This window comes from Sus scrofa, chromosome 1 (assembly GCF_000003025.6).
Source record: "Sus scrofa isolate TJ Tabasco breed Duroc chromosome 1, Sscrofa11.1, whole genome shotgun sequence".
NCBI lineage: Eukaryota > Metazoa > Chordata > Mammalia > Artiodactyla > Suidae > Sus > Sus scrofa.
In genome coordinates, this window is record NC_010443.5 from 121,293,555 (window position 1) to 121,316,240 (window position 22,686).

Here is a 22,686-nt window from a genome sequence, read left to right on the forward strand (position 1 = left end):
ATGTATGTTCTTATTGCCATTTTATTAACTGTTTTGGATTTGTTTTTGTTGCTCCTTTTTCTTCCCTTCTTCTTTTGTTCTTTCCTCTTGTGGTTTGATGAGTATCTTTAGTGTTGTATTTGAGTTGATTTTTCTTATTTTTTTGTGTATCAATTGTAGATTTTTGGTTTGGAGTTGCCCTGAAATTTTGATATAGGTGTCTATATATATATACAAGATTGTTTTAAGTTGTTGATCTCTTAATTGCAAGTGTATTTCCAGTATCCTGCATTTGTACCTTCCTCTTCTCATGATTTCTGATTTTGGTAGCATAATTGTGCATGGATGACTTCATATCTTTACTGTATATATGCCTTTACTTGTGTGCCTTGTTATTTGTGGTATTTTTGTTTCTGGTTGTGGCCTTTTCTTTTCTGCCTAGACAAGTTCCTTTAGTATTTGTTGTAAAGCTGGTTTAGTGGTGCTGAATTCTCTTAGCTTTAGCTTATCGGTGAAGCTTTTGATTTCTCCTTCAAATGTAATGAGAGCCTTGCTGGGTAAAGTAATCTTGGTTGGAGGTTTTTTCCTTTCATCACATGAAGTATATCATGCCACTCCCTTCTGGCATACAGAGTTTCTGCTGAAAAATCTGCCAATAACCCTATTGGTGTTGCCTTGTATGTTATTTCTTTTCCTTAGCTGCTTTCAATATTTTCTCTTTGTCATTCATTTTGGTCAGTTTGATTAATATGTGTCTCAGGATGTTCCTCCTTGGCTTTATTTTATATGGTACTCATTGTGCTTCCTGGATTTGAGTGAGTGGTTCCGTTCCTGTGTTAGGGAAGTTTTCAGCTATTATCTTCGAATATTTTTTCTGTCCCTTTCTTTCTCTTTTCTCCCTATGATACAGATGTTGGTGCGTTTAATGTTGTCCCAGAGTTCTCTGAGCCTGTCTTCATTTCTTTTCAATCTTTTTTCTCCCACATCAGTGATTTCCACTAGTCTGTCTTCCACCTCACATATTCGTTCTTCTGACTCCTGTATTCTGCTGTTGGTTGCTTCTAATGAGTTTTTTATTTCAGTTATTGTATTTTGCATCTCTGCTTGCTTAAGTTTTAAATCTTGCTTTGTGTTTGCTCTAAATTATCTGTCTTTGCCTCCAGTTTATTTGTAATGTCTTGCATCATCTTCAGCATCAACAGTCTAAAGTCTTTTTCCTGGAGGCTTAGTTGTTTTTCTGAGTTTTTTTCTTGCTCCATTATCTGAGTTATCTGTCTTATCATTTTTATAGGTTTTTGGTGTGGTGTCCTTTTTGCAGACAGTAGAGTTGTAGCCTCTCTTACTTCTGGTGTCTGCCTCCCTTGTGGCTGAAGTTGTTATGTGGGCTTGGTATAGGCTTCCTGATGGGAGGGACTGGTGCCTGCCCACTCGTAGGTGGGGCAGATTCCTATCCCTCTGGTGGGTGGGGCTTTGTCTCTGGTTGAGGTTAGAGGTGGCTGTGTGCCTGGGGGGGGGGTCTTTAGGCAGCCTGTTTACTGATGGGTGGGGCTGCGATCCCACCTGGATTGTTGTTTGGCCTGGGGCTTCTCAGCGCTTATGGGTGGGGCCAGATTTTCACAAAGTGGCCACCTCTGGAGAAACACACAAAGCTGATGAATATTCCCAAGAGCTTTGATTCCAATGTCCTTCCCCCACAACAAGCTACAGCCGCGCCCCCCCCCCCATTTTCTCAAGAGATCCTCCAAGAAGTGTAGTCAGGTCCAACCCAGATTCCTATGGAGCCTTTGCTTTGCCCTGGGATGCAGTGCACGTGAATGTCTTTGTGCACCTTTCAAGGATGGGGTCTCCATTTCCCCCAGTCCCATGGAGCTCCTGCTCATAAGCCTCTCTGGCCTTCAATACCAGATGCTACAGGGGCTCTTTCTCCCAATGCCAGATCCCCAGGCATGGGGATTTGATGTGGGGTCAGGAACTCTCACTCCTGTAGGTGAGTCTCTCTGATACAGTTACTTTCCAGTCTGTGGGCTTCCCCCCACACCCTGGAGGTATGGGGTTGCTTATATCATGTAATCACTGCTCTTACCTCTTGATGTGGCTTCCTCTTTGTCTTCTGGTGGAGGATATCTTTTTGAAAGTTTCCAGTCCATTTGGCTGAAGGTTGTTCAGCATTTAGTTGTAGTTTTCTTGTTTTTATGAGAGAAGTTGAGCTCCAGTCCTATTCCACCATCTTAATCCTGTCTCCAGCCCCCACACCATTTCTATATAATTTCCCCACTGTTGTTATTGCCTCCTTTGTCATAGATTAACTGACCATAGTTCATTTCTGGCCTCTCTGTTCTATTCTCTGATCTATGTATCTGTTTTTGTGTTAATTTCTCTTTATGATAGTTCATTGTTGGTGTACAGAAATGAAACAGATTCTATATATTAATTTTGTATCCTGCAACTTTACTGAATTCATTGATGAGTTCTAGTAGTTTTTGGGTTTTTTTTGCTTTTTAGGGCTGCACCTGCAGCATATGGAGGTTCCAGACTAGGGGTCAAATCAGAGCTACTGCTGCCAGCCTACGCCACAGCAACACTGGATCCGAGCCACATCTGCAACCTACACCACAGCTTATGGCAATGCCAGATCCTTAACCCCCTGAGTGAGGCCAGGGATTGAACTGGCACCTCATGGTTCCTAGTCAGATTTATTTCTGCTGCACCACAACGGGAACTCCTCTAATAGTTTTTTTATGGCATTTTTAGGATTTTCTACATATAAGTATCATATAATCTGCATACAGTGACAGTCTTACCTCTTTTTTTCTAGTTAGGATTCCTTTATTTCTCTTTCTTGTCTGACTGCTGTGGTAAGAGTGGACATCCTTGTCCTCAGGGGAAATGCTTTCAGTTTTCCACCAGTGGAGTATGATGTTAGCTGTGGGCTTGTCATATATGGTCTTTATTATTTTGGGATATTTTCCCTCTATACCACTTCATTGAGAGTTGTTAGTCATATTCCACAGAAAAGAAAATCATGGACATGGAGAATAGACTTGTTGCCAAGAGGGAGGGGGAAGAATGGGAGGGACTGGGAACTTGAGGTTAATAGATGCAAACTATTGCCTTTCAAATGGATAAGCAATGGGATCCTGCTGTATAGCACTGGGAACTATATCTAGTCACTTATGATGGAGCATGATAATGTGAGAAAGAATGTATACATGTATGTGTGACTGGGTCACCTTGCTGTGTGGTAGAAAATTAACAGAACACTGTAAATCAGCTATAATGAAAAAAGTAAAAATCACTATAAAAAAATTTTTAGGGAGTTCCCGTTGTGGTGCAGTGGAAATGAATCCAGCTGTAGCTCCGATTAGACCCTGAGCCTGGGAACCTCCATATGCTGTGGGTGTGGCCCTAAAAAGACAAAAAAAAAAAGGAGTTTTTAGTCATAAATAGATATTGAATTTGTCAAAACATTTTTCTTCATTTATTGAGATAATCATATGATTTTTATTCTTCAATTTGTTAATGTGGTGCATCACACTGATTTGCAGATATTGAACAATCCTTGCATCCTTAGGATAAATTCCACTTGATCATGGTATCTGATCCTTTTAATGTATTAGTGAATCTACTCTACTAATATTTTGTTGAGGGCTTTTACATATATGTTTGTGAGAGGTATTGGCTTATAATCTTCTTTTTTTGTGATATCTTTGTTTAGTTTGGTATCAGGGTAATACTGGCTTCCTAAAATGAATTCAGATGAATTCCTTCCTCTGTAATTTTTTTGAAACAGTTTGAGAAGGATAGGTGTTAACTCTTCTCTAAATGTTCGGTAAGATTCACTTGTGAAGCTGTCTGGTTGTGGATTTTTGTTTGTTGGGAGTTTTAAAATTATTGATTCAGTTTCATTAGTGTTAATTGTTCTGTTCATATTTTCTATCTCTTCCTAGTTCAGACTTGGGAGATTGAATTTTCTGGGAATTTGTCCCATTTCTTTTAGGTTGTCTATTTCATTGTGTATACTTGTTTATAGTATTCTCTTATGATCCTCTGTATTTCTTTGGTGTTGGTTTTAAGTTTTCCTTTTTCATTTCTGATTTTGTTGATTTGGGCCCTCTTTTTTCCTTGATGAGTCTAGCTGAAGTTTAAAATTTTGTTTATCTTTTCGAAGAACCAGCTCTTTTATCTTTTAAATATCATTATATTTGATGTACATAAAAGAATATATAATGGAAACATGATAAATGAGGACCTGTGAAATCATCACTCAATTAACTTAAACATCATTAGTGCAATTGTGTCTACCTGTATGCTCCTTCCTTTCCCTCAGCCCCCCTTGAGGTTACACTCTCCTAGATTTAATGCTCATTATTCCCTTGAATATTTAATATAATTTTATTTCACACATATATAAACAATATATTATTTAGCTTCCTTGCATTTGAGATTTATAAAAATACATTATATTCTTTAGACTTTGGCAGGTTGCTTTTTTCACTCTATTGTTTTTAAGATTCACCCATATTTTTATATGCATCTGTAATTTCGCTAGCATATGTGTGAATATACCGTAATTTATCCATTGTCCTATTGATGGACATTTGATTGTTTCCAAATTTTTGCTATTATGAACAACACTGTGTGGACATTCTAGCATATATATCTGTGAGAGTTTGCCTAGTGTGTATACTTAGGAATGGAATAACTTGCATCATAGAGTATGTGAATGTTTTAACTTTCTAGGAAATATGAATGGTTATCAAAGTGGTTATACCATTAAACACTCCTACCAGTTAATAATTTTTGCACATCTAATAGGTATACATTATATTTCTTAAATTGTATTTCCCTACTAATCAATCTTACCATATTTCTTTCCTATTATATGAAAATTGTTCTTTTGCACATTTTAAAAAGGGTTATTTCTCTTTCTTCTTATTCAAAGAAGCTCTTCATGTGCTCTAGGTAGTGTTTCTAAGTTATAGATGTTGCAAATAACTTCTCTCAGTTTTGGTTTGTTGTACATTATCTTTTTCTTTTCCAACTTTAAAAATGTAAGTTATTGAGATAATTCACATACCATTAATTCACTCTTTAATGTATACAGTTACATGGTTTTTAGTATATTCATTTAGAATACTGTCATCATCCCCCAAAGAAACTTCATAACCCACACCTTCTCCTCCCAGCCCATGGCAGTCACTAATATACTCTGTTTCTACGGATTTGCCTATTCTAGACATTTTGCATAAATAGAATAATACAATATGTGGCCTTTTGTGAATGTGTTCTTTTATTCAGCATGTTTTCAAGGTTTATCCTTAATGCAGCATTATCTGTGCTTCATTCCTTTTATTGACAAATAATACTCCATTGTATGGATTTATCACATTTCATTTATCCAATCATCTGCTGATAGGCATTTGGGTTGTTTCTACTGTTTGGCTGTTGTCAGTAATGCTGCTATGAACATTTGGGTACAGGTTTTTGTGTGGACATGTTTTCATTTCTCATAGGTATATACCTAAAAGTGAAATTACTGGGTCACATGGTAAATCTACTTTAACTTTTCAAGGAACTACAAAACTATTTTCCAAAATAACTGCATCATTTTCCATTAGCAGTGTATAAGGTTCCCCTGTCCCATATCCTGCCAACAATTAATATTTTATTTTTTATTTTAGCAGTACAGCTGAGTTTAAAGTAGTATCTCATGATTTTGAATTGCATTTCCCTAGACTAATGATGATGAGCCTCTTTTTATAGGCCTTCTCCCAAGTTTTTAAATAAAAATTTGGAAACATTCAGAAAATCTGAAAGAACTGTACTAAGAACACTGGTATATTCTTCATCTAGATACAACAATTAATATTTTGCCAGTGTATATATACATTTTAATATATTTTTGTTTATTTTCTCTCTTGTTCTATGTATATATTTATACATATTTATATAAAAATTTATGCTAAAATTATCTGAATGTTAGTTGCATATATTATGAGAATTCATCCATAAATAAATGTATCTTCTAACCACTTTCTCCTACATACACACAATTACTGGTATTATCTGTAAGAACATTAAAAATTTTATCTTATATTCCATTTATAATCATAAATCCATTTTCAAATGTCCCCAGTTGGTTCAGTGTTTTTTATATAACTGTTTTTTTAAAGATGAGAATCCATTCAAGATTCACAAAACTCATTTGGTTTTTGTATCTTATAGTGATTCCTAACAAACAGAAGTTTTAATTTTAATTAAAACATCAATATCAATATTTTCTAGTTGTTTTCTGTATCTCATTTAAGATATCCTTCCAGTCTCGAAGTTACAAAGATACCTTCCTATGTCTTCCAAAAGTTTAAAAATTTTTATTTTTGGCTGTACCTACAGCATATAGAAGTTCATGGGCTAGGGAACAAACCTGCACCTAGGGCAATGACCTGAGCCATAGCAGTGACAATGCCAGATCCTTAATTGCTAGGCCACCAGGGACTCCTAAATTTTGTGTTTGCCCTTTTTATAGACATGTGTTTGGTATAGATTTAATTTTTTCCCATATGAATAACTGTATATCCTGTGGGACTCATGGGCATAAGCTCCACTGGCTACCAGAGTCAGGCAATGTAGAGGAGTTTCCTGGTGGCAACTGTAAAAGTCAGTGTGCTAGACAAAGGCATAAGCTCCTTTCTTGGAGATATTGGTGAGCTGGAGCAAAGCAGTGGGAGAGCACAGAGGTTGCATCCACCAGTCTAGGTTCCCTGAGAACACCTCTGTTGGGCCCTATTTGTCCCCAGAAGCATGTCTCTCAGGCTGAAGCTCCAGGACAAGCAAATAAGCCTCTTTCATAAAAGGACTGGGGATATATTTCAGTCTGCTGTCTCTGCTGTGCCCTGAAGGAGGTAGTCTGCCAGGAACTCTCTCCCCAATTGCCCATGGGATTCACCCCTTGCCCCCACAGCTAGGAGATCAAGAGGCATCCCCTGGGCAGCATCTGCAAAACTAGACACATGTAAAAGCTCCCCTCTTGGAGACACTGGTGCTCTGAAGCATTAGCAGAGGCAGAGTGTGGCAATGGTGCCCAGTGGCTGGAGTGATGCAGAGGGAGAGTGTATAAATTGTGCCTGCTGGGAAAAAGAAAAAGAAAAGAAAACTGCAGCTAGAGCTAGGGAGAGGGAGAGTTTATAGATGAAGCTCCCCAGCCAGCAGTCCCCTAGATGTGTGTTAAATTAGATGCTTGCCTCTTAGACTAATACTTTTAAGATTAGCAAATGAGCCTCATTCATATAAAGTCTGGGCACCTCTCAATTGGCTGCCTCTGCACTGAGCTCTAGGGTGAGCAAGTCTGAGCACGTGAGCCCTTTAAGAGGAATTTGTCAGATTATATACTTAAGGGTTGTTTCCTGATATGAACCAGAAAGTTTTTCTGTATGCTCCTGGGAGGAAGTGAGACCAGAGTGCTACACCTTGAATGAGTGTTTGTTTTTTTTTCCTTGATTTTTTAAAGGGGGCAATCAAGAATGTTTGCTGTTAAGTTTTTGTTTATTTATTTTTGTCTTTTTGCCTTTACTAGGGCCGCACCCATGGCATATGGAGGTTCCCAGGCTAGGGGTCCAATCGGAGCTGCAGCCGCTGGCCTATGCCAGAGCCACAGCAATGGGGAATCTGAGCCGCGTCCTCGACCTACATACATCACAGCTCATGGCAATGCCGGATCTTCAACCCACTGAGCAAGGCCAGGGATGGAACCTGAAAGCCCATGGTCCCTAATTGGATTCGTTAACCACTATGTCACGAGGGGAACTCCTCTACCCTGGTTTTAACATAACAGTTTTTGTGCATGTTTGTAAATGTGTTGCATTTTACTAATCTTTTTCCACAATAATTGAGATGCTATGGCTCCCCTGAATCCTTACTAATCTATTTATATGGTCAGTTGCATTTATAGATTTTCTAATTTTACTACTGGCTGGGATAAATACAACTGGTCATTATTTATTGTATATCCATACACACATAATGTAATGGTATATAAGAAATATAAACATGATAGCAGAGTTATCAAACTTTTCCTGGAGTTGGTAATATTTTTCTAAATGAATCTTATTTTATTAGATGCATAGCAGTTTGGAGTTATCTTTTTGGTGTCGAACTTTTTTTCAATTTTATGACTCAATCATTTATGTTTTTTAAGTCCATTTTAATTTATTTATATAGCTCCTCCAGCTTTCTTTCAGTAGTGTCTACCTACTGTATCTTTTTTCCATTCCTTTGAATTCGCATTGAGTTCTTAATGTTAAATAGTGTAGAATGTGGAAATGGATTTTTTTAAAAGTTTATTTTATTTCTTCCTTTTTTTTAGGGCCACACCTGTGGCATATGGAGGTTCCTGGGCCAGGGGTCAAATCAGAGCTGCAGCTGCTGGCCTATGCCACAGCCATAGCAACAATGGATCTGAGCCACATCTGCAAGCCTACACTGCAGCTCATGGCAACACTGGATCCTTAACCCACTGAGTGAGGCCAGAGATTGAACCCACATCCTCATGGATACTGGTTGGATTCTTAACCCACTAGGTTACAATGTAAACTCCTAGAAATGGATTTTAAAAATCCAATCAATCTCTCTCTAGTAAGTTTAGTACATTTCCATATACTTCAAATAGTAATAAATTTGGATTTGTTTGTTATTCTTATGTGTTAACCTGATTTCTCTAGTTATCCCCCCTGCTTTTTTCTTACCTACTACTATAATGATAGTTCTCTTTATTCTTTTCCTCTGCAGCTTTGGAGGTTATACATTTTATTTAGATTCTTTTATAATTACCCTTAAAACTTTTGAGCTTCTATATTTGATTTAAAGCCTAAAGTTAATTAAGACCCCACCCCATATGCTCCTCTCAAACAAATAGAAGGATCTTAGATCATTATAATTCTAATGATTGAACTACTACTGTTTTCTAGCATACTGGTTTTAACTTTATAATATTTACCTACAAAGTAGACATTATTTATCATGGTCCTATATGGTTCATGTTGGTCTATATTTATTAAGATCTTTACAAACTTTTGCTGTCTAATCTATGTCACTTTTTCATTTGTATCCAGTTTTATTTACTTGGGATATATTTCAGTACACTTTTCAATAACTTGTTATCCTGAAGTCTCCCAAGTCTGTTTTTTGTTCTCTTTTTTTCAAGGCTGTACCTGAGGCATATAGATGTTCCCAAGCTAGGGGTCCAGCTGGAGCTGCAGCTGGTGGCCTACACCACAGCCACAACAATGCCAAATCTGAGACACATCTGTAACCTAAGCCACTTCTTGCGCAACTCCAGATCCTTAACCCACTAAGTGAGGCCAGGGATAGAACCTGCATCCTCAGAGACTAGTCAGGTTCTTAACGCTTTATGAGGCACAATGGGAAAGCCTCCCAAGTCTTTGACTGAAAAAGTTTTTAGTTCACTTTTCTTTCTTGAATAATTTAACTAGAAACCTAATTCTAGATTATCATTTTGAAACTATTTTATTATTTCTCTTTTTGTTTGTTTTTTTTGCCTTTTCTAGGGCCGCTCCCGTGGCATATGGAGTTTCCCAGGCTAGGGGTCGAATCGGAGCTGTAGCCACCGGCCTATGCCAGAGCCACAGCAACATGGGATCCGAGCCACATCTTCGACCTACACCACAACTCACAGCAACACCAGATCCTTAACCCACTCAGCAAGGCCAGGGATCGAACCCTCAACAACATCATGGTTCCTAGTCGGATTTGTTAAACACTGCACCACGCCAGGAACTCCTATTATTTCTGATTTATATGGCTGCTATGGAGTTCTATCATCATGTGGGTAATCTTTTTTTCTGGTTGCTTTAAAGATTTTTCTCTTTGTGTTGTCTTGCAGCACTATTTTTATTTATGCCTGGTTCACTAAATTTGGTATTTATGCTTGGTATAAATTTTTATTTATGCTTTGGTTCACTATGCTTGGTATTTACTAAATTTGAAGATTCATCTTTCATTAATCATTTCTAGTCATTATCACTTTCAATATTGCCTATACTCTATTCTCTGAAACACCTATTAGACATACATTGAATGTCTTCATTCAATTTCCTATTACTACGATATTCAGAGTAATTTCCTCAGTTTCATTTCTATAGTTTATTCATTCTCTGTTCAATTCTATGTACTAGTTAATCTCTACACTGAATTTTTAATTTCAAGTATTATATTTTTCACTTCTAGAAGTTCCTTTCAGGATTCCAAAGTCTGCTTCCTTTTTCTTAAATGTCTATACCTTTTATATAGTCTCTATTTATTGCCTTTTAACTCTTACTCATGGTGAATTGTTTCCTTGTGTGTTCTGTAATACTAAATTGTCAGTTCAGCATTACTAGGTTTTTGTCTTATGTGGGTATCCTGTGCAGCCTGAATTAAATACATCAAACCAGAAAGTAATTATCTTCCCTTTTGCCAAAGGCAACCCCAGAATACTTCTAACATTAAATTCACAAGATTCTGGAGTTCCTGCTATGGCACGGTGAGTTAAAGATCCAGGTCATAGCTGTGGCTCAGATTCAGTTTGTGGCTCGAGAACTTCCATGTGCCATGGGTATGGCCAAAAAAAAAAAAAAAAAATTCACAGGATTCTGAGACACACAGGTAGTGAAAAAAATTTTTTTTTCCAAGGCATGTTGAAGTTCCCAGGCCAGGGAATGAACCCATGCCACAACAACAGATCCTTAACCTTCTGAGCTACCAGGGAATTCCCCAGGTAGTGTAACTTTGAATCCAAACCAAAGAGAAGTCAGTCTGTGGTAACAAGCTTCTAGGAATGACTTTTGTTCTATGTACCCAGAGCCTAAGCTAAGCTAAGCACTGGAGGATGGGTTTTTCTCTCCTAGTTCATTGTTTTATTGAGGACGAATCTCTTTAAGAGTTGTGGTTATGTGTGTGGATCTCCAACCCAACTCCTCGCCTTGCTGGGACCTAAGACTTAACCTCCTCCAGTCCTTAACGCAAGTACCCTGGTTCCAGGAACCAGGGACTGTCTTTACTCCCAGGAAGTCACAACACGAACCACATGCTATGCTAATCTTTTTATTTCTTCTGTTCTTGGCCTCTGGGGATTACTTTCGTTATACAGTCTTTAAAGTTAGCCATATATTTCAAAGGGTATTTAACAGGTTTTCTCCAGCACTTCCATAACTAAGGCTTTCAGGCTAGCTAATTGTCTGCCCAAGTTACTGGGAATGGAAATCTAGAAAGAGGCTTCATTCTCTTTGACTAAGTTTTTTGTTTGTTTGTTTAACAATAAGTCATCCAACTGAACATATTCCAGCTGTGGTCTGTCTAGTCACTTTAAAACACTACTTCATTATCTGGATCCACCAGATGTTTCTGTCAGTCAAATTACAATCACACCATTATAGGCACCATTTTATAAATAAGGAAGCTAAAGAGCCTATCAGCTTAAGGTAACATGGCAAGGACCAGGATCAAAGACTGGATCTTTTATTTATTTTAATTTTTTTTGTCTTTTTGCCTTTTCTAGGGCCGCTTCCCAAGGCATATGGAGTTTCCCAGGCTAGGGGTCTAATCAGAGCTGTAGCCACTGGCCTACGCCAGAGGCACAGCAACGCGGGATCCAAGCCGTGTCTGCAACCTACACCACAGCTCACGGCAACACCAGATCCTTAACCCTCTGAGCAAGGCTAGGGATTGAACCCGCAACCTCATGGTTCCTAGTTGGATTCGTTAACCACTGCGCCACGACGGGAACTCCAAGACTGCATCTTTTAAATGTCAGCTTTGGGATATTTCTCTAACATGTAGGGGGAGAGGGAGGGAAGATGAAGGTCTTAGGAAATATTTAACCAAGTACTTCCTATATGGCAGCACTAAGAGAGAAATAGTAGCCATGTAAGACAAGACAGATCTAATTACCCCATTTTAAACGACAGGGGAATTAAAGCTCAGATGGTTTCCTTAAGGTCACTGTGTAGTATTAGAGCTGAATTCATAGTCAGAATGAATTTAAAAAATCCATTTTCTTCACTCTACCCTAGGGATCAACAAACTTATTCTGTAAAAAGCTAGACAGTAAATATTTTAGGCTCTGCAAGCCATATAGTCTCTAGTCTGTACTGCAATTATTCAACTTTACTGTTGTAGTGTGAGAACAGCCAGCTAAAAACATAAACAAGGAGGAGTTCCCATCATGGCTCAGTGGTTAATGAACCCGACTAGAATCCATGAGGACGTAGGTTCCATCCCTGGCCTCGCTCAGTGGGTTAAGGATCCGGTGTTGCCACGAGCTGTGCTGTAGTTTGCAGAGGCGGCTCGAATCCCGCATTGTTGTGGCTGTGGTGCAGGCCAGCAGCTACAGCTCTGATTCGACCCCTAGCCTGGGAACCTCCATATGCCACAGATGCAGCCTTAAAAAGACAAAGACAAAAACAAAAAAACAAAACAAAAAACATAAACGAGTGAGCATGGCTGGGTTCCCATAAAACTTTATTTAAGGACATTGAAAAATCTGAATTTCATATAATTTATAATTTTCACATGTCACAAAATATTATTCTTTTGACTTTCTTCAACCGTATAAAAATATAAAATGCATTCTTAATTCACAGACCATATACAAACAGGCAGTGGGCTGGCTTTTTGACCCATGCGCAAATAGTTTGTCAACCCCTGGCCTATACCAGACCACCTTCTGAGAAGTGAGGTTCTCCAATGCCTTTGCTTCAGACACTCTTTGACTGGGTTAGGAAAGACATGCGAAAAAGAGGATGGAACAGGTTCTTTTGGGGGGCCTTAGATGACCAGGAGAACTGTTGTTCAAGTACAACAGCCTCAAATTGTGTGGTAGCAATATACAGTTGTTTTCATGTCCTGCTCCAATGTTAAATTTTTTTTTCATGTCGTCAAAATTAAACAATAAGCTCATTTAGGAAAGATTATTATTTTCTTATTTTAAAATTTCCCTTGATGTTTAATAGTCTATGTACAGTACGTGCTCAGTAAGTATTAATGAATAAATATTAGATGCTGCCAAATATTGTCCTACTTCATTCACAGATTCTGTTAAATAATCAATGTACACAATATATAAGTTCAGTGATTAAGAAAAATATAGCAGTCAGGCTATATGTGGGATTTAACTTAACAAAATTACCATTTCCTTTTAATCCAGTATATGGGACAATTAGAAAAAATATTTATTGGCCCTACCTTTTTGATTCCAAGTGTTTAAAGTATTCGAATGTAAATACTAATGCTGACATTCCTTTCTCCTCTAGAACCATTTTGGTGATCTGGATGGTGGCCACTACACTGCTTTCTGCAAGAACTCGGTGACCCAGGCCTGGTATAGCTTTGATGACACACGAGTCAGTGAGATTCCGGACACTTCAGTTCAAACTGCTACAGCGTATCTCCTGTTCTATAGCTGCCAGCCCTTTTCTATACCTATACAAAAATGCAAGAGTTAGGAATATGGTAATTCCTGAAAACTGCAAAACAAGTAGTCAGAAACTGGTACTTAAGTTCTGTACTATCATTAAAACTCTTGCAACTTACCTGCATCACATTTAAGTCTTTCTGGCATATTATGCAAACTTTTATAAGTCTATAACAAAGATGGGTCCTGGACCACCAAAAAAAGGCAGCATAAGAATGATGCAATGCCAATGGGCTGGGAGCCTTCAAAGCACTTAGACTACATATTGTGTTCAGGCTTCAAAGTGCAGTGTTTATTAGGGTATTTATTTATTTTTTACCATAAACTGTCTCATAATTATTTATATCCAAAGAGTTATTTTCCGAAGATATTTCACAGAGCTAAACCGAAATAACTTTTGTTCGAATGGCTCTGTGAGCTTAGAATGTGAGCTGAAAATATTTAATTTGATCAGATAATTTAGCCAAGAAGCTTTAATCTCAGACTACTTGTGGTACATGAAGTCGTCAGTTTCACAATTCAAAACCTATCCTTTCATCTTCTTCCTGGGAGTCCACTAGTGGTGACATCTTTTAGAAGCACCTTTAGAATTTTGTTTTTATATGGAGTGTTTATATTGATTTTATCTGTAACAACTGAGTCCCTGAGGTAAGTGAAATTCTAAGCTCCTCTGTTCCTATTAATAAATCACTTTTTTTTTTTTTCCACTTTTTAGGGCTGCACCCATGGCATATGGAAGTTCCCAGGCTAGAGGTCGAATCAGAGCTACAGCCACCAGCCTACACCGCAGCCACAGCAACTTGAGATCCGAGCCATGTCTGTGAGCTACATCACAGCTCTCGGCAACACCAGATCCTTAACCCACTGAGTGAGGCCAGGGATTGAACCCATGTTCTCGTGGATACTAATCAGATTAGTTTGCCCTGTGCCACAACGGGAACTCCAAATGCATCACTTTATAAAGATGTGGTTTATAATGCAGTTTTGCAGTCATGCCTGACTCTTTTTTTTAAAATCTTAATCCAAAGAATTCTACACTCTTGATAGAATAAGTCTGGTTTTATTATATCTGACTCCCAATCCTGAGACTCGTAAGTGTTATATGTAGTTCGGGGTCAAGATGAAGGAAGAGTGGAATCAACTGATGTAACAGAGTAAGCGAACTAAATTCTAAGTCACTGTAGTGGGATAAAGTGTGTGTATGTGTGTATAAAATCTTTAGTTATTCTGTCCTATGTGTGATAATATAAAATTAAAGACAGAACACTTACAGGATTTTAAATTATTTTTCTCATTAAGATTTTAATGTAGGTGTAAATGAAAATTCTCATTTTAAAAAATTAAAGAAAAGTTTCCATTTATTTTTTTAGAATAAAGGTTTAGTGCACAAATACAGCCCAAAGCCAACAGAAAAAGAGCTTTGCCCTGTCATTTCCCTAAGAAAGCACTGCAGTTACTCAGGATAGGCCAAAAGGAAGAAAAAAAAAGCAATCCTCTGAGATCTAGGCTTCACAAAAGGACCACATATTATACTATGTACATCGATTTGATGTGCAAGTGTGCAATAAATATATACACATACATTCCTATCTGCTTTACATCATTCTAGAGTATTCATAGATCAAGCTGAGATTTGGAAATGTGAAAAGGCCATAACAGTGAAACGGAAAATAAAGGATACAATGGTTTTTAGACCAGCAGAATAATAATGCTTAGCTAGTTAATTATTTTAACTCTAGAGCAAACTTAAAAAGTTTTTTTGAAATAAATGGTACCTGTCAGGAATGCTTACTGCAATACTTGTTAAATTTTACTGGTCAGATTTTTGATTAATAGCACTGACCTAAAATATATGGTGATAGTAACACAGCTCTCACTGTCCTAGAATTCCCTTACATGGCCAGCCATAGCGATCCGGTATCTTTATAAGCATTTCAAGGGCTGTATTGCTCAGCCTGTTAAAAGATAACTAGCTTATAACCTACTTCTCCTTATGTGGCAACATCAGTTACTCGTGGTCCCAATGACGTATAAAAGAGGATATAAGCTGCTGAAGATTTCACAGAAGAAATGGAGATATCAGAAACTTCGTGATCATCAAATTTAAACCATCGCTGTCTTGCTGCATTTTTACAATAGGCAGTGTAGTGACCTCCATCCAGTCCACCATAGTGATTCTGTGCCAAAAAGGTAGAAAACCCATTTAAGTTGAATTATTTAAAATATGTCAATAATTTCAAAGCCTTTTGTTATTCTTACTTTCCTATGAGGTAAGCAACTGCTTGAAACTTTCTTTTTTAGTTTGTTTCAAAAGAAAAAGTATTTAGTTCAAAGAGATACTTACCGAAACAGAAAATAAATTGTATTTCTTTAAATTGTTCTTTGGACCAATAACATACTGTGCCAAGTCAAGATTTTCTAACGGGAAGTCCACAGATGTCTGTAATTTTTGCTTCCACCTACCATCATAGGAAAAACTGCAGAGCAAAACATTACAGCAATTACAAACCAAAAACATCAGAATGAACCCTAATTAATTAATTAACATCTAGATTTTTAGACAGGATAAGATCTATTTCAAATACATACTCAGAATTTTGATAATGGAAGGACCTGTTAAAGACACTTGGTTTTGGAGTTCCCATTGTGGCCCAGTAGAAACGAATCCGACTAAGAACCATGAGGTTGCGGGTTCGATCCCTGGCCTCACTCAGTGGGTTAAAGATCCAGTGTTGCTGGGAGCTGTGGTATAGGTCACAGACGTGGCTTGGATCCAGCATTGCTGTGCCTCTGGCATAGGCCAGCGGCTACAGCTCCAATTCAACCCCTAGACTAGGAACCTCTATATGCCACAGATGTGGCCCTAAAAAGACAAAAAGACAAAAAAAAAAAAAAAAAAAAGGAAAAAAGAAAAGATACTTAGTTTCATTTCCGGCTTACAAATGAAGAAACTGAAGTGCACAGATATTAAATGGTCTTGTCGCAGGTCAAATAGCTGGAGTGGTAGAAGTAGGGCCACACCTAGGTCCCATAATCCCTAGGCCAGCAAGAGCTATTAGTTGAGTCTTCTACAGACATCAAGTTATGAAAACCCCCCACTTCTAACACTAATCACTGCAAAAGTACAGGGGATCAACAGAGGAGCGTTGCTCCAAATTTCAACTTGTACTTTTGGGGAAATTGGAGCTGGAAATCGTGGGCACTTAGAACAGTGATTGAAATAATGGCATTCCATTACCCTGGCATACTCTGCTTCTTTAAACATCAAAAACTGGTATTTTGGTTGGTGTAATATGGTTATTTCAGAATTATTATGTTTTTCTCTTTTGGCACCCCACGGTAATATGGAGTTCCCGGGCCAGGGATCAGATCTGAGCCACAACTGAGACCTACACCCCAGGTCAGCTACAGTAATGCCTCATCCTTTAACTCACTGTGCCAGGCTGGGATTGAACCTGAGAGCTGGTGCTGCGGAGATGCTGCCAATCCTGCTATGACACAGCAGGAACACAGTTTTTTTTTTTTTTTTAAATGAATCCTGGGGAGTTCCCAGGTGGCCTAGCAATTAAAGGATACGATGCCATCACTGCTGTGGCTCGGGTTCAATCCCTGGCCCAGGAACTTCCACATGCTGAGGGCACAGCTACAAAAGGGAAAGGAAAAAATACCAGGTGGAAAAAAGAGAGTAAACAAACCTAAAAGCAAAACAATTGAATTCTGAATTGAATTTATATTTTTAGATATTCTCCATGAATAACAAACAGCATTAAAAATTTTAACAGAACAGGAGTTCCCGCCATTGGTTCAGTGGGTTAAGAACCCGACTGCAGTGGCCCCAGTCCCTACAGAGTTGTAGGTCCCACCCCCTGTCCAGCACAGTGGGTTAATAAAGGATCCTGTGTTGTCACAGCTGTGGTTCAGATTCAACCCCTGGCCCAGGAACTTCCATTTGCCATGGGTGCGGCTATAAAATTTTTTTTAGCAGAACAAATGTGTAATCATTTATACCTCCATGATCCTCAAGAAGAAGACAAGTGATGCAACAAGATTCTGCTAGGAAATTTATACAAGAAGAATTTGAACATGCCAATGTTGAAATTAACATATGTAACTGCCTAAGGAGTTCCCGTCGTGGCGCAGTGGTTAACGAATCCGACTAGGAACCATGAGGTTGCGGGTTCGGTCCCTGCCCTTGCTCAGTGGGTTAAGGATCTGGCGTTGCCGTGAGATGTGGTGTAGGTTGCAGACGTGGCTCTGGCGTAGGCTGGTGGCTACAGCTCCGATTGGACCCCTAGCCTGGGAACCTCCATATGCCGCGGGAGCGGCCCTAGAAATAGCAAAAAAAAGACAAAAAAACCCCAAAAAACATATGTAACTGCCTAAGAATCTCCAATAACATTATACAAAAAATTAAAAAGAAATCCTTTCTTTGAAACAAATATTAGAGCTCTCAATAAAGATAAGACTTTTTTTTTTTTTTTTTTTTTTTTTTTTTTTTGTCTTTCTGCCATTTCTTGGGCCACTCCCGTGGCATATGAAGGTTCCCAGGCTAGGGGTTGAATCGGAGCTGTAGCCGCTGGCCTACGCCAGAGTCAGAGCAACGCAGGATCCGAGCCGCGTCTGTGACCTACACCACAGCTCACAGCAACGCCAGATCCTTAACCCACTGAGCAAGGCCAGGGGCCGAACCTGCAACCTCATGGCTCCTAGTCGGATTCGTTAACCAGTGGGCCACGACGGGAACTCCAAGATAAAATTTTTAAAGTTCATCTAGGTGTTCCCTGGTGGCCTTGTGGTTAAGGACTTAGCATTGTCACTGCTGTGGCTTGGATTCGATCCGTGGCCTGGGAACTTCTGCATGCCACTGATGCAGCCAAAAAAAAAAAAAAGTTTTTCCAGGATTTCCCGTTGTGGTACAGCAGAAACAAATCAGGCTAGGAACCATGAGGTTTCAGGTTTGATCCCTGGCCTCGCCTCCCTCCATATGCCATGGGTGCGGCCCCAAAAGGGCAAAAGACAAAAAAAAAAAAAAAAGTTTTTCCAAAAAATGACTCGAAGTTATTACTCCACAGGTGGTTACCACAAAGACAAAGAATCACAGCAGAAGACCTGGCATGCTTTATAACTCTCTTGCCACTACTCTTGTTTTTGTTTTTGCTTTTTAGGGCTGCACCCAAGGCACATGGAGGTTCCCAGGTTAGGGGTCTAATCGGAGCTGCAGCAACCAGCCTACACCACAGCCACAGGGACTCCAAGCCATGTCTGTGACCTACACCACAGCTCACAGCAACACCGGATCCTTAACCCCACTGAGTAAGGCCAGGGATCAAACCCAAGTCCTCATGGATACTAGCTGGATTTGTTTCATTGCCCCACAATGGGAACTCCTGCCACTACTCTTCTACTGCTATAGGGCCAGATCTTTTTCATTGGCTGGAAACATCTGGACAAAAATATGCCTGCACTCTACAATGGCTTCCTTAACATTTTAGCTTTAAAAATCACACTGTTAAAAAACTTATGTATTTCATTTCCAGCACTGTATTAAATCTTTGTTTAAATAAGATATTTTATCTGCTAATGTATTAGTTATACAATATAACATTATTTCTGTATTTTCACTGAATGTTTTGTAATGATTTAAAATTTTTACATTTGAAATGTTTTACTTTCATTGATTTTTAAAGATGGAATAACATGAAAAAGTGGTGCTGTCATTTTGCTCTGTTATTACAAACACTAAGGTGAACTAGAGTTTCATCACTCTAGTTTCTGCCTTATTTCCTTAGAGATATCCTTTTTATTTTTTTTTTCAGCCACACTAGCAGCATATGGAAGTTCCTGGGCCAAGGATCAAATCCGAGCTGGAGCTCTGACCTATGCCACAGCTGTGGCAACGCCAGATTCTTAACCTAAGGCACTGGGCAGGGGATCAAACCCATGCCTCCAGAAAGACAAGCTGGATAATTACCCTGCTGCACCAAAGCGGGAACTCCCCCTAGAGATATTCTAAGCAGATAATCTTCCTTTGTTAAACACCCTAAGCAGGCAATACAAAAGTGTTTAGAATAAATAGACTTAGAATTCCTTCATCTAAAGTGTACCATACCGTTTCAGATGCACTAAAAGTACAGGTGGCAACTTCCAGATTTCTATCTTTTTTAGGGAATCCCGTCGAGCTCTGCAATGACTGCAGTAAAACCTGTTGTTATCTGTGAGTTTTTCTTCTTTGGAAAATAATCTAAGGCAATCCTGGTGGCAAAAACAAGTAAAATGTACTTAATTCATTTCTTCAACACTGTATCACAAAGCACCTATTCAGTATACTTGGGCAAGAATGAGGAATACAAGAGTCAACTATTACAAAACAGGTCCTGCCCCCCACAAAGTTTACGATCTAGTGAGAAGCACAGATGGGAGCTGACAATGACAAAAAGTTTAATGAGTGGTAGTGCTGCCTATGGTGGAGGGAAGAAGCCCTGCATGTCCTGAAAGAACTGAGGAAGGACTTCCACCTGGTGGCTCAGGAAGTTATGCTGGAAGAAAGGACTTTGAGGGAGTTAACACCAAAGTTCTCAACAAGTTCTCTAAGTTACACTGCTCTTGTGTACAAGACAGGTATTTATTTGATACCACCATGAAGAGCAGATTCTTAGAAAAAGTGGACCTAAATTAAAGTCAACATACAATTTTCCAAATTAACTTTTTTTTTTTGGCCTCACCCATAGCATGTGTATGTTCCCAGGCCAGGGATCAAACCTGCACCACAGCAGCAACCTGAGACACAGCAGTGACAATGCAGGATCCTTAATCTGCTGAGCCACCAGGGAACTACAAATTAACTTTTTTTTTTCTTTTTAGGGCTACACCTTCGGCATATGGAAGTTCCTAGGCTGGGGATCAAATTGGAGCTGCAGCTGCTGGCCTATTGCACAGCCACACCAGATGTGAGCCGCATCTGCAACCTATGCTGTAGCTTGCAGCAACCCAATTAACTTTTAAAACTTTTTTTTCAATAAAATCAAACTTTAAAAAACATTATTATGGAGATGCAAACTATTACATTTACAATGGATAAGCAATTGAGATCCCACTGTACAGCACAGGGAACTACACCTAATCTTTTGTGATAGATCATGATGGAATATGAGAAAAAGAATGTCTATATATGTACAATTGGGTCACTTTGCTATATAAGCAGAAATTGACACAACACTGTAAATCAACTATACTTTGCCTTTCGGGTTTTTTGTTTTTGTTTTTGTTATAGGGCCAAACCCATGGCATATGGAGGTTCCCAGACTAGTGGTAAAATCAGAGCTACAGCCTTCAGTCTCTGCCACAGCCATAGCAACGGAGGATCCGAGCCGCATCTGCAACCTACACCACAGCTCATGGCAACACTGGATCCTTAACACATTGATTGAGGCCAGGGATTGAACCTGCAACCTCACAGTTGCTAGTCAGATTCATTTCTGCTGCACCACAATGGTAACTCCTAAATCAACTATACTTCGAAAAAAACTATTATCAACTCTAAAAGAATATTTAATAGGAAAATATCTTAAAAAGGAACATTTCAGGAGTTCCCGTTGTGGCTCAGCAGTAACAAACTGGATTAGTATCCATGAGGATGCAGGTCTGATCCCTGGCCTTGCTTAGTGGGTTAAAGATCTGGCATTGCTGTGAGCTGTGGTGTAGGTCACAGACATGGCCTGGATCCTGCGTTGCTGTGTCTGTTGTGTAGGCCGGCAGCTGCAACTCCGATTCAACCTGTAGCCCAAACTTCCAAATGCTGCAGGTGTGGCCCTAAAAAGCAAAACAAGAAAAAAGGAATATTCTTTATTTTTTAAAGCTAATTTAACTTATACAGGCCTAGTTAAAACAAAATTTTTGTTTGAGTTTTAGCCTATAAAATGTTTACGGGGTAATGAACAGAGATAGGAATTCCCTGGTAGCACGAAGGGTTTGGGATATGGCATTGTCACTGCTGTGGCACTGGTTCAATTCCTGGCCCAAGAACTTTTGCATGCTGCCAGTACAGGAAAAAAAAAAAAAAAAAAAAAGAACAGAAATAAACTGCTGAATAAAGTATACCGTATAAGCAAAATTTTTCTTCAACAAATCACTTTCTCTCAATTTTAAACTTACCTGTAATGTACATTTACTTGTAGATGCTAGTGGTAGAGACAAATACATGAAGGCCTCAAATGTCCTAGACTTTTTGTGACAAGTGAGGCACTGTACTGTGGATTTAAACTGACCCTGAAAAAGTGCAACAATGATAGATTCATTGAGCTGCTTGTGTTTCTGCCAAGCATATTCTGCAGCTTTAAAGTCATCAAGATGATCATTATTTTCTTCTTTATGTCTCTTCCGATTATCAGCCTGGAAATAAGATTTAAATTCTATATTAATATCTCAAGTCAACATTTATATAAAATTGAAAAGAGTATATTAAATATAAACACTTTGAGACTTAGGAACACTTCTGGTGCTCTCCTTAAGGGAGTGCTAATCTCAAGTGCTACCAAAAAAAAAAACAAAAAAAAAACAAAAAAAACTTTCCAGAAAACCAAAACCCACTTTATCAAAAGGGTGCAACTTATTGTAATCTCTTAATAAATTTTTATTTAAAAAGCTGAAAAATCTTTTGAGAAGAGAAAGGGCAACAATAAAACATGTTATTCTGGGTTCTGCCTTATTACATGGATATTCTGTCTCCACATACAAATACACATATAGATACACACAACATGCGTATATTTATGCACATACATATATACGTATATGTATATACGTGTGTGTGTGTGTGTGTGTGTGTGTGTGTGTGTGTGTGTGTGTGTGTATTTGTTGGTAAGGCTATCCCAAAGGTATCTGAAAGAGAGAGGACAGCTTGGTACTAAAAAGAAGACACAGGAGTCCCCTGGTGGCACAGCAGGTTAAGGATCCAGCATTGTCACTGCTGTGGCTCCAGTCACTGTTGTGGCAAGGGTTTGATACCTGACCTCAAAACTTCAGCATGTCATGAGTGCGGCCAAAGAGGAAAAAAAAAAAAAAAAAAAAAAAAAATCCATAATATACAGAGATAAAGATTAGTTATTGGAGTTTCTGTTGTGGCTCAGTGGAAACAAATCCAACTAGTATCCATGAGGACATGGGTTTGATCCCTGGCCTTGCTCTGTGGGTTGAAGGTTCTGGCATTGCTATGAGCTGTGGTGCAGGTCGCAGATGTGTCTCAG

General features: G+C 38.7%; 2 protein-coding genes across 6 annotated transcripts in view; one reads left to right on the forward strand and one right to left on the reverse strand.

Annotated features, from left to right (window-relative positions):
- The window catches only part of USP50 (ubiquitin specific peptidase 50), a 34,053-nt gene extending 20,578 nt beyond the window's left edge, over window positions 1-13,475 (forward strand). The window contains exon 7 of the mRNA XM_001927656.4: window positions 13,284-13,475. Coding sequence (XP_001927691.1) covers window positions 13,284-13,475 — 192 coding nt within the window. The remainder of the gene's footprint in view (window positions 1-13,283) is intronic.
- USP8 (ubiquitin specific peptidase 8) overlaps window positions 12,477-22,686 on the reverse strand; it is a 70,124-nt gene continuing 59,914 nt past the window's right edge. The window contains exons 17-21 of one of the 5 annotated variants that reach the window (XM_021095635.1): window positions 21,596-21,832; window positions 19,554-19,696; window positions 15,789-15,921; window positions 15,430-15,621; window positions 12,477-13,452 (exon numbers count right to left, since the gene is read on the reverse strand). In XM_021095635.1, the coding sequence (XP_020951294.1) occupies window positions 15,436-15,621; window positions 15,789-15,921; window positions 19,554-19,696; window positions 21,596-21,832 (699 nt within the window). In that variant the 3' untranslated portion in view covers window positions 12,477-13,452; window positions 15,430-15,435. Of the gene's footprint in view, window positions 13,453-14,135; window positions 15,622-15,788; window positions 15,922-19,553; window positions 19,697-21,595; window positions 21,833-22,686 lie in introns of those variants that run through there. The other 4 variants (XM_021095647.1, XM_021095634.1, XM_021095641.1 and 1 more) reach the window with 4 other exon arrangements.